Here is a 13,211-nt window from a genome sequence, read left to right on the forward strand (position 1 = left end):
TAAGGGACTGAAAAGACACTTTACAAAAGAAAACAAACTCGATAAAAAAATATATGAGAAAATGTTCAACAACTCTAGCAATTAGAGAAATGCAAATCAAGTTACACTGAGATTCTCAGTCAGAATGGCAATTATCAATTATACAAACAACAATAAATGTTGACAAGGCTATGGGGAAAATGGTACACTCATACATTGCTGGTGGACTACCAATTGGTGCAACCACTGTGGAAATCAGTATGGAGATTCCTTAGAAAACTTGGAATGGAACCACCATTTGACCCAGTTATTCCACTCCTTAGTTTATACCCAAAGGACTTAAAATCAGCATGTAACAGTGATGTAGCCACATCAATGTTTACAGCATCTCAATTCACAATTGCTAAATTATGCAATCCACCTAAGTGCCCTTCAACAGATGAATGGCTAAAGAAATTGTGGCATATATACACAATGGAATATTACTTATCCTTAAAGAAGAATGAAATTATGGCATCTGCTGGTAAATGAATGGAGATGGAGAATATCGTGCTAAGTGAAATAAACCAATCCCAAAGTATCAAAGGTTGAATGTTTTCTCTGATATGTGGATGTTAATTCACAATAAGCAGGAAGTAGGGAAGAACAGAGGTACTTTGGATTTGGCAGAGGGGAGGGAAAAGAGGAGAGGGGTTATGGGAGTGGCATGATAGTAAAATGAATCAGACATCATTACCCTATGTGTGTAAATGATTATACAACTTTTTTTTTTGTAACTCTACATCATGTACAACCAGAAGAATGAGAAGTTATACTCCATTTATGTACGATGTGTCAAAATGCATTCTACTGTCACGTATAACTAATTAGAACAAATAAAAAATCAGTACATAAGTATTTTTAAAAGGAATACAAGTAACAGTAAATGTTGGTGAGGATGTGGGGAAAAAGGTACACTCATACTTGTTTGTGCAAGTGTAAATTAGTGCAACCACTCTGGAAAGCAGCATGGAGATTCTTCAAAAAACTAGGAATGGAAATATCATATGACGCAGCTATCTCACTCCTAGATATATATCCAAATGATTTAAGACATACTACAGTGACATAGCCACACAAATGTTTATAGCAGCAGAATTTATAATAGCCAGATTACAGAACAAACCTAGGTACCATTCACCAGATAAATGGATAAAGTAAATGTGATGTGATATGATGTGATTTGTGTGTTTGTCTGTATATACTCCACACACACAATGGAGTACTCAGCCATTAAGAAGAATGACATAATGGCCTTTGCCAGTAAATGGATGGAACTGGAGACTATCTTGCTCGTCCCCAAAAGTCAAAGATCAATTTTTTCCTCTGATATGTGGAAATTAATTCAAAATAAGGAGACTAGGGGGAATAAAAAATAAAATAAAGAGCAGTGGAGTAGATGATATATACATATCCTTCTACAAATATGAAGGATGGAGGAGGATGGGATAAGGATGCTGTTAATCTCATAGACCTCTGTAGGCACTATCTTTTCCCCATCTTTCAGCCCCTCTTGATTTCTTTTATTCCTTTCGTGGGCTAGATCAATATTTAATCTTCTGACCTCTGTGGTACCTCTTTTATTTTACCAATTCTGGATCAGGTTTTTAAAGCACATTTACCTTTCTTATTCCTAGATAAACATGGCTGGGGAAAATTATACTGTTACACAAAGTCTTATCATTCCATGTTGAGAGGTACAGGGGCAGGAACACAGATTGTGGAAGAAGATTGCCTAAATTTAATCTAACAACTATGTTACTTTAGTTATTACTCTTAGATAATTATTTAACCATTATATGCTTTAGTTTCTTCATCTATAAAACGGGGATAATAACTGTACCTATCTCATGGAATTGTTGTCAGAATCCAATTATACAGTAAAGAGTATAAACATTGTTAAGACACAGAATTGCTCTGCAATTGTTAGGTATTATTATTATCATCATTAGTAAATATAATGCAAATCCACTATTTCTTACCTCATTTTGACAGGTATAGCTCATCTTTTATTTGTCTTTGAACATTTCCCTCTTCCATTATCTTTAACTACTATTCTAAACTACCATATTTTCATCAAGTCACCTGCTTAAACTCTAATCCTTATCACATCAGAATTGTCATCTTACTCTATTAATTTGAGCTGTCAGGTATGACGGCTCTCACTTTCTTCAGGCTCAGAGGATGGGAGCTAGTATAGGTAATAAGCAATAACTCTCACTCAGATCATCTGGCTCTCCTACTTGTGAGCCATTTACCTTGGGAAGATTCACAGATAGGGTCTTAACTAGTCTTGAGCAGTCTTCTTTTCTGAACTTGGGAAAAGGTATTGCTATCCATCCTGTCACATGATCTAGAAAATTTTTGACTTTTCTTTCTGCTTTATTTCACAAATTCTACAAATATGAATGTTCTGTCCATTTTATATAACAAATATTTCTATGCCTCCTGCTTTAGTTCATCCCTCCATCATTTTTTTTTTGGCTTGGTCTAGTGCAACAGCCTTTTAATAGGTTATATTTCTTTAATCTTGTCTCCTCAAATATACTTTTAATCCAGATACTAGAATTATCTTCCTAAAATACAATTCTGATGTTGTTGCTGCCTTGTCTTTCTAATGACGTACCACAGCCTATAAAATAAAAAGTTCAAGATTCTTAACAGAGCACACAAGATTGTCATAATTTTCCTATTACTCTATTACTACTGTGCTTTGACTTTGAGTATCAAATAATCCATATTGCTTCATGTTTAAAAGTTCGTGTTCATACTATCCTCATCTGGAATTCCCTTATCATTATTCCCTCTTTTCATACAGCTAACTCCTTCTCTTCCTTAAAACTCACATTGTTACCCACTGCCACAAACACATAGGTAAGTCTTATTTTTTTCCCTTCCCTAGATAGGGGGAAGGGCTCACTGCTGTGTTTCTTATGTTTTCCTGTCAATATCTACATTATTGGGCCTAACATTGCAGTATAATGATTGTTTATATAACTGTCCTCTGAAATAGATTATAAACTCCCAAAGGAATAAGCAACCTTATCATCCTTATATCTCAAGCAGATACACAGTATAGAGTCAGAAGGCCCAGCATAATCATGGAATAAGAAATAGGTCCACAAACAAGGAGTCCATGGGAGAGAAGAAAAATTTTACCAGGAATGTGGTTGAACACATTTGCAGAAATTATACCATGTAGAACATCATTTATTGTGTTAAGAAATTGACATTTTATGATAAAAGTTATAAGAACTCTTAAAAATTTTCAAGAAGATAAATATTATAAGAGAGATAAACTGAATGAAGGAATGATATAATTGGAGGAGACATGGCTTAAGAGTGGATGAGAATACTGCCAATAGAGACTAAAAGGAAAGACAGCCTTAAGAGACAATGGGGCGACGTGCTTACTCAAAAAAGAATAGTTGGCTAACTGAAGAGGACAGGTTAGGAGTGATCTAGGATGGGTCTCAATTTGAGATTATTGGGCACTGAGATGGAAGTAAAAAGAAAAGTAGGAAAGTGATGGATTTAAATATTTTAAATTGAAATGTTTGTTAGATATTCAGATGGATATTTAAGGATACAAAAGGAAATAAATAACTAGTGCTAAGGAGAGAGGTGTGAATTAGAGCTCCCAAAATAATATTGGTAATTAAAGGCATTATGATAATATTATTGCTAAGCCAAGGAAATGGGAGGGCAACTTCCTGTCAAAACTGAGAAAGGCTAATGAGAAGGTAAAGGGAAAACCCAGAGAGAGTGGCTTCATAGAAGCCAGGGAAGGAAGGAAGGAAGGAATGGAAATAGTTCAATTTATTCAGTACTAAAATTAGTAACAGAAATAAAGTAATTGGATTTTATAATTATAATAAATGTGTTTTTTAAAAAAATATACTAAATAGAGTCACCTCTAATTACTTGTTTCTGTAAAAGAGATAAAACACTTAGTTTGAAGGGCTACCAAGTCAATACTGAATCAGAAAAGGGAAAGTTTTATTTATTTTTGTTGTCATTTCAATGAGCTTTTTGTTAGAGGACAACTTTATATGTATGAAATTAGGTTTATATCATGATTTCTGCTTTTAATGGGATTTTAGGTTTTATTTTCTGAATATTAAAGAAAATAGTAAAGAAGTATTTTTCATAATATATAGTGAATTTATTAACTTTACCTTAAAATCTTACAAAAAGTATTTGGTATAAATGAACTAGAAAGAACCACAAAAAATTACCTCAACACCCATTTCTCCAGGAGGTCCAGCATCACCTTGCAGTCCTCGAGGTCCCTATATTAAAACAAAATTTAAGATATTAAAATAAAAGTTCTCCCTTCAAAAATCAGATATGGAATTAATAACATATGATTGTATATAATTAAGTTATCAACAATTTGTTACCTTTCTTTATACACAAAATTATATCTTTAGTTGATGCATCTGTGTCATTTTTAGAATGATATTAAGCTATGCCTGGATTTAAAAGAAAAAAAAAGAAAGGAGTACCATTCATTCATGTAATCCTAATTCATTGATTCATTCAATAAACATTGATCAAGTACTCAGTATCAAAAAGTGTAAAAGGCTTTTATAAGTTACCTTACTTAAAGGATATCTACTTAATATTCCTGGAAAATATGTGACAAACAAAATGGCATTTTTTAAAGAAACAAATATATGATCTTTTTTTTACAGTGTAGTTTTGCTTTTTCTAGAATGTCATGAAATTAGAATTAGATGATATGTAGCCTTTCAGATTGTTTTGCTGAATAATATTCCATTTTATGGGTGTTTGTTATCCACCATTGCTTTTTTTTTTTGGTACTAGGGATTGAACCCAGGGGTGCTTAACTACTGAGCCAAATCTCCAGACCCCTTTTTTAATCTTTTACTTTGAGACAGGTTCTTGCTAAGTTGCTGAGGGCCTTGCTCAGTTGCTATGGCTAGCTTTGAACTTGTGATCCTTCTGCCTTAGCCTCCCATGTTGCTGGGATTAGAGGTGTGCACCAACATGCTTGGCTCCATTTCCTTTTTTTTTTTTTTGTCATTGTTAGGTTTATTATGGTAAAACATATAAAACATTATCATTTTAGTCATTCATAATCATACAGTTCAGTGATATTTAAATACATTCACCAAGTTGTGTTACCATCACCACTATGATCTCAGGTTTTTTATCATTCCCAATAGAAACTCCACTATCAATAATAACTTCCCTTCACCACTCCCTCCAGCCCAGGCAAACACCATTCTACCTGTCTTTATGAATGTAACAACTCTACGTCCCTCATGTAGGTGCATTTATACAGTATCTATCCTTTGCAACTGGCTTAGTTCATTTAGCATAATGTCTTCAAGGTCCATCAAGGTTGTAGTATGTCAGAACTTCCTTCCTTTAATGGTCAAATAATATTCTATTTTATGTATATGTCACATTTTGCTCATCCATCATTCCTTCTACCTTTTAGCTACAGTCAATAATGCAGCTATGAACATGGGTATACAAGTATCTTCTTGAGTCCCTGCTTTCATTCTTTTGGGTATATACCCTGCAGTGGAATCGACAGGTCCTGTGGTAGTTTAGTTCTACATCTGACCTTTTGAGAAACTGCCAAACTGTTTTCCATCGCAGCGACACTACTTTACATTCCCACTGGCAAATGCACAAGGTTTCCAGTTTCTCCACATGCTTTCCAACACTCCACATGCTGTCCACTGTGGTTTTGACTTAGATTTCCCTAAGGACCACTGATGTTGAACACCTTTTCATGCGCTTATTGGTCAGCAGTTTAATTTTCTTTGAAGGAATGTCTATTCGAGTCCTCTGCCTATTTTTGGATTGGGTTTGTTGTTGTTGGGCTTTAGAACTTCTTTATATACTATGGACATGAATCCTTAAGAGATACATGATTGGCAAATATTCTCTCACTCTGTAGGTTGGTTTTTTTTTTTTTTTTTTTTTGCTATCTTGATAGTATCTATTGACATAAAAGGTTCTTTGATAAAGTCCAACATATTTGTGTGTGTGTGTGTGTGTGTGTGTGTGTGTGTGTGTGTGGCTCTTGTTCTTATATTCGTGAAACTGTTGCCAAACCCAGTATCATGAAGATTTTCTCGAATGTTTTCTTTTAAGAGTTTTGTAGTTTTAGTTTTCAAGTTTAATTCATTTTGAGTTAATTTTTATACAGTTGTCCCTTCATATCCACAGGGCATAGGTTCCAAGATTCCCCAAGAATACCAAAATCCATTGTTAACTGAATCCATGGATATAGAACTCAGGAAAATAGAGGGATGCCTGTATATGGTATGAGGTACAGGTTCAATTTCATTATTTGGATGAGGATATCCAGTTTTCCTAGCACCATGTTATTTAGTAGTTTTCTAAAACTATTTGATGATCTTTGAAGAGGCCATCATGAGTCAAAAAAAAAAAAAAGTGATTGCACCATGTTGAAAAGACTGCTTTTTCTCCCAAAATCAATTGAACAAATAAGTTAGGGTTTATTTTTTGATTTGCTATTCTATTCTATCTATCTATATGCCTGTCCTATGCCAGTACCATATATTTTTGTTTATTTTGGTACTAGGGATTGAACCCAGGGGCACTTAACCACTGAGTCACATCCTCAGCCCTTTATAATTTTTTTTTTTAATTTTAATTTTGAGACAGGGTCTTGCTAAGTTGCTTTGGCCCTTGCTAAATTGCTAAGGTTGACTTGCAATCCTCCTGCCCCAGCCTCCAAAGCAGCTGGGATTACAAGCATGCACCACTGCACCCAGCTCAGTACCACAAATTTTTTTAAATATTTTTTAGTTGTCAATGGATTTTATTTTATTTATTTATATGTGATGCTGAGTATGGAACCCAGTTCCTCACACATGCTAGGCAAGTGTTCTACCACTGAGCCACAACCCCAGCCCGGTACCATACTTTTTTTTTTTTTTTTTTTTTTGTAGTTGTACTTTTAGTGTTTATTGATTGATAAAAATAATGACTAAAAGCTATTACAGTTTCTGTACCACTGATATACCACACTGGTTTGATATATTATCATAGTATTTGCAGACGTTTAAACATGTTTCTAGCTGGGCACAGTAGCACACACCTGTAATCCCAGCAGGTCAGGAAGCTGAGACAGGAGGATCTCGAGTTCAAAGCCAGCCTCAGCAAAAGCAAGGTGCCAAGCAACTACAAGACCTGTCTTTAATTAAAGCAAGACCTTGTCTCTAATTAAAATACAAAATAGGGCTGGGGATGTGACTCAGTGGTCGAGTACCCCTGAGTTCAAACCCAGTACCAAAAAAAAAAAATGATTCTATCAAATGTATGCAAATAGAAAGTAAGAAGATATTCTACTTCCTGGTTCCTGCCTCAGACTGAGCTTAGAGTAGAATTACTTGAGCTATTTTTTTTTCTTTTTTCTTTTTTTTTTTTAATTTTTTATTGTTGGCTGTTCAAAACATTACATAGTTCTTGATATATCATATTTCACAATTTGATTCAAGTGGGTTATGAGCTCCCATTTTTACCCCATATACAGATTGCAGAATCACATCAGTTGCACATCCATTGATTTACATATTGCCATACTAGTGTCTGTTGTATTCTGCTGCCTTTCCTATCCTCTACTATCCCCCCTCCCCTCCCCTCTTCTCTCTCTGCCCCCTCTACTGACATTCGTTTGTCCCCCTTGTATTATTTTTCCCCTTCCCCTCACTTCCTCTTGTATGTACTTTTGTATAACTCTGAGGGTCTCCTTCAATTTCCATGCATTTTCCCTTCTCTCTCCCTTTCCCTCCCACCTCTCATCCCTGTTTAATGTTAATCTTCTTCTCATGCTCTTCGACCCTACTCTGTTCTTAGTTACTCTCCTTATATCAAAGAAGACATTTGGCATTTGTTTTTTAGGGATTGGCTAGCTTCACTTAGCATAATCTGCTCTAATGCCATCCATTTCCTTGTAAATTCTATGATTTTGTCATTTTTTAATGCAGAGTAATACTCCATTGTGTATAAATGCCACATTTTTTTTTATCCATTCATCCATTGAAGGGCATCTAGGTTGGTTCCACAGTCTAGCTATTGTGAATTGTGCTGCTATGAACATCGATGTAGCAGTGTCCCTGTAGCATGCTCTTTTTAGGTCTTTAGGGAATAGACCGAGAAGGGGAATAGCTGGGTCAAATGGTGGCTCCATTCCCAGCTTTCCAAGAAATCTCCATACTGCTTTCCAAATTGGCTGCACCAATTTGCAGTCCCACCAGCAATGTACAAGTGTACCCTTTTCCCCACATCCTCGCCAGCACTTGTTGTTGTTTGACTTCATAATGGCTGCCAATCTAACTGGAGTGAGATGGTATCTTAGGGTGGTTTTGATTTGCATTTCTCTGACTGCTAGAGATGGTGAGCATTTTTTCATGTACTTGTTGATTGATTGTATGTCCTCCTCTGAGAAGTGTCTGTTCAGGTCCTTGGCCCATTTGTTGATTGGGTTGTTTGTTCTCTTATTGTCTAATTTTTTGAGTTCTTTGTATACTCTGGATATTAGGGTTCTATCTGAAGTGTGAGGAGTAAAGATTTGTTCCCAGGATGTAGGCTCTCTATTTACCTCTCTTATTGTTTCTTTTGCTGAGAAAAAACTTTTTAGTTTGAGTAAGTCCCATTTGTTGATTCTAGTTATTAACTTTTGTGCTATGGGTGTCCTATTGAGGAATTTGGAGCCCGACCCCACAGTATGTAGATCGTAGCCAACTTTTTCTTCTATCAGACGGCGTGTCTCTGATTTGATATCAAGCTCCTTGATCCATTTTGAATTCACTTTTGTGCATGGCGAGAGAAAGGCATTCAGTTTCATTTTGTTGCATATGGATTTCCAGTTTTCCCAGCACCATTTGTTGAAGATGCTATCCTTCCTCCATTGCATGCTTTTAGCCCCTTTATCAAATATAAGGTAGTTGTAGTTTTGTGGATTGGTTTCTGTGTCCTCTATTCTGTACCATTGGTCCACCCGCCTGTTTTGGTACCAGTACCATGCTGTTTTTTGTTACTATTGCTCTGTAGTATAGTTTGAAGTCTGGTATCGCTATACCGCCTGATTCACACTTCCTGCTTAGCATTGTTTTTTGCTATTCTGGGTCTTTTATTTTTCCATATGAATTTCATGATTGCTTTCTCTATTTCTACAAGAAATGCCGTTGGGATTGATTGGCATTGCATTAAACCTATAGAGAACTTTTGGTAATATCGCCATTTTGATGATGTTAGTTCTGCCTATCCATGAACAGGGTATATTTTTCCATCTTCTAAGATCTTCTTCTATTTCTCTCTTTAGGGTTCTGTAGTTTTCATTGTATAAGTCTTTCACCTCTTTTGTTAGGTTGATTCCCAAGTATTTTATTTTTTTTTGAAGATATTGTGAATGGAGTGGTTGTCCTCATTTCCATTTCAGAGGATTTGTCGCTGATATACAGGAATGCCTTTGATTTATGCGTGTTGATTTTATATCCTGCCACTTTGCTGAATTCATTTATTAGCTCTAATAGTTTCTTTGTAGACCCTTTTGGGTCTGCTAGGTATAGAATCATGTCATCTGCAAATAGTGATAATTTAAGTTCTTCTTTTCCTATTTTGATGCCTTTAATTTCTTTTGTCTGTCTAATTGCTCTGGCCAGTGTTTCGAGAACTATGTTGAACAGAAGTGGTGAGAGAGGGCATCCCTGTCTTGTTCCAGATTTTAGAGGGAATGCCTTCGATTTTTCTCCATTCAGAATGATGCTAGCCTGAGGCTTAAAATAGATTGCTTTTACAATATTGAGGTATGTTCCTGTTATCCCTAGTTTTTCTAGAGTTTTGAACATAAAGGGATGCTGTACTTTGTCGAATGCTTTTTCCGCATCTATCGAGATGATCATATGGTTCTTATTTTTAAGTCTATTGATGTGGTGAATAACATTTATTGATTTCCGTATATTGAACCAGCCTTGCATCCCAGGGATGAATCCTACTTGATCATGGTGCACAATTTTTTTGATATGTTTTTGTATCCGAGTGGCCAGAATTTTATTGAGGATTTTTGCATCTAGGTTCATTAGAGATATTGGTCTGTAGTTTTCTTTCTTTGAAGTGTCTTTGTCTGGTTTAGGTATCAGGGTGATGTTGGCCTCGTAGAATGAATTTGGAAGTTCTCCCTCTTTTTCTATTTTCCAAAGTAGCTTGAAAAGTATTGGTATTAGTTCCTCTTTAAAGGTTTTGTAAAACTCTGCTGTATACCCATCCGGTCCTGGGCTTTTCTTAGTTGGTAGTCTTTTGATGGTTTCTTCTATTTCCTCAATTGATATTGGTCTGTTTAGGTTGTCTATATCCTCCTGACTCAATCTGGGCAGATCATATGACTTAAGAAATTTATCTATGCCTTCAGTATCTTCTAATTTATTGGAGTATAAGGATTCAAAATAGTTTTTGATTATCTTCTGTATTTCTGAAGTGTCTGTTGTGATATTGCCTCTTTCATCCCGTATGTTAGTAATTTGAGTTCTCTCTCTTCTTCTCTTCGTTAGCATGGCTAAGGGTCTGTCGATTTTGTTTATTTTTTCAAAGAACCATCTTTTAGTTTTGTCAATTTTTTCAATTGTTTCTTTTGTTTCGATTTCATTAATTTCAGCTCTGATTTTAATTATTTCTTGCCTTCTACTTCTTTTGCTGTTGTTTTGCTCTTCTTTTTCTAGGATTTTGAGATGAAGTATGAGATCATTTATTTGTTGGTTTTTTCTTTTTTTAAGGAATGAACTCCAAGCAATGAATTTTCCTCTTAGAACTGCTTTCAATGTGTCCCATAGATTCCGATATGTTGTGTCTGTGTTTTCATTAATCTCTAAGAATTTTTTAATTTCCTCCTTGATGTCTTCTATAACCCATTGATCATTCAGTAACCTATTGTTCATTCTCCAAGTGATGTATTCTTTTTCCTTCCTTCTTTTTTCGTTGATTTTCAGTTCCATTCCATTATGATCAGATAGGATGCATGGTATTATCTCTACTCCTTTATATTGTCTAAGAGTTTCCCTGTGACATAATATATGATCTATTTTTGAGAAGGATCCATGTGCTGCTGAGAAAAAAGTGTAACTGCTTGATGTTGGGTGGTATGTTCTATATATGTCAATTAAGTCTAGGTTATTAATTGTGTTATTGAGTTCTATAGTTTCCTTATTCAACTTTTGTTTGGAAGATCTGTCCAGTGGCGAGAGAGGTGTGTTGAAGTCTCCCATGATTATTGTATGGTGGTCTATTAGACTCTTGAACTTGAGAAGAGTTTGTTTGATGAACATAGCTGCACCATTGTTTGGGGCATATATATTTATGATTGTTATGTCTTGTTGGTGTATGGTTCCCTTGAGCAGTATGTAGTGTCCCTCTTTATCCCTTTTGATTAACTATGGCTTGAAATCTATTTTATTTGATATGAGTATGGATACTCCTGCTTGTTTCCGAAGTCCATATGAGTGATATGATTTTTCCCAACCTTTCACCTTCAGCCTATGTATGTCTTTTCCTATCAAATGCGTCTCCTGTAGGCAGCATATTGTTGGGTCTTGTTTTGTGATCCATTCTACTAGCCTGTGTCTCTTGATTGGTGATTTTAAGCCATTAACATTTAGGGTTATTATTGAGATATGGGTTGTTCTTCCAGCCATATTTGTTTATTTCTGTTACTAAACATGGTTTGTTTTCCTCTTTGATTATTTTCCCCCCTTTAGTGTCCTACCTCCCACTGTTGGTTTTCATTGTTATTTTCCATTTCCTCTTCCTGTAATATTTTGCCAAGGATGTTTTGAAGAGATGGTTTTCTAGCTGCAAATTCTTTTAACTTTTGTTTATCGTGGAAGGTTTTAATTTCATCTTCCATCCTGAAGCTTAATTTCGCTGGAAACACAATTCTTGGTTGGAACCCATTTTCTTTCAGTGTTTGAAATATGTTATTCCAGGATCTTCTAGCTTTCAGAGTCTGTGTTGAAAGATCAGCTGTTATCCTGATTGGCTTACCCCTAAATGTGATCTGCTTCCTTTCTCTTGTAGCTTTTAAAATTCTCTCCTTATTCTGTATGTTGGGCATCTTCATTATAATGTGTCTAGGTGTGGGTCTCTTATGATTTTGCACATTCGGCGTCCTGTAGGCTTCTAGGATTTGGGGTTCTGTCTCATTCTTCAAGTCTGGGAAGTTTTCTCGTATTATTTCATTGAATAGATTGCTCATTCCTTTGGTTTGAAACTCTGTCCCTTCCTGTATCCCAATGACTCTTAAATTTGGTCTCTTGATGTTATCCCATATTTCTTGGATGTTCTGCTCATGGTTTCTTAACAGTCTTGCTGAGCTGTCTATGTTCTTTTCAAGTTGAAATACTTTATCTTCATTGTCTGATGTTCTGTCTTCTAAGTGTTCTACTCTGCTGGTAGTATTCTCAATTGAGTTTTTAAGTTGGCTTATTGCTTCCTGCATTTCTAGGATTTCTGTTTGTTTGTTTTTTATAACCTCTATTTCCCTGTATAGTTGATCTTTTGCTTCTTGGATTTGTTTATGTAATTCATTGTTGAAGTGATCTTTCATTGTCTGATTTTGCTGTCTGATGTCTTCCTTGAGACTCCAGATCATCTGAAGCATGTATATCCTGAATTCTTTATCTGACATTCCATCTGCTGCAGCTGTTACCTCTTCTAAAGTTGCGTTGACCTGCATTGCTTGTGGTCCTTTCTTTCCTTGTCTTTTCATACTGTTTGCATTCCTTTCTACTTGGTGAAACTGTTGTGCTATTGAATTTTCCCCCTATATATTTATATTGGTCTTGTATAGTTGCAAAGTCTCCCTCGCAGGCGCGGGCAGCGGCTCTGCCCCTCCTCCAATTGGGGCAATGTGCCTACCACGCCGGGAGGCCGCTGGGCCTGCTCTGCCGGTAGGTAGCAGGTCCGCCGACCTTGCAGGCGCAGGCGGCGGCTCTGTCCCTCTGCGGGCCGCTAGGCTTGTTCTGTCGGTGGTTGCAGTTCTGCCTACTTTGCAGGCGCAGGCAGCGGCACTGCCCCTCTGCAGGCCTCTGGGGTGTACTGCCAGTGGGTCGCAGGTCTGTCTACCTTGCAGGCGCGGGGGGGGCGGGTGGCTCTACCCTTCCTCAGGCCACTGGGCCTGTTCTGTCTCTCGG

The 13,211-nt window shown here is 36.3% G+C and overlaps 1 protein-coding gene across 1 annotated transcript in view; it reads right to left on the minus strand.

The window, feature by feature from the left end:
* Positions 1-13,211, minus strand: part of Col24a1 (collagen type XXIV alpha 1 chain) — a 379,962-nt gene that overhangs the window by 110,856 nt on the left and 255,895 nt on the right. Inside the window, exon 32 of the mRNA XM_071618609.1 lies at positions 4,257-4,310. Coding sequence (XP_071474710.1) covers positions 4,257-4,310 — 54 coding nt within the window. The remainder of the gene's footprint in view (positions 1-4,256; positions 4,311-13,211) is intronic.

This window comes from Marmota flaviventris, chromosome 10, assembly GCF_047511675.1.
Source record: "Marmota flaviventris isolate mMarFla1 chromosome 10, mMarFla1.hap1, whole genome shotgun sequence".
NCBI lineage: Eukaryota > Metazoa > Chordata > Mammalia > Rodentia > Sciuridae > Marmota > Marmota flaviventris.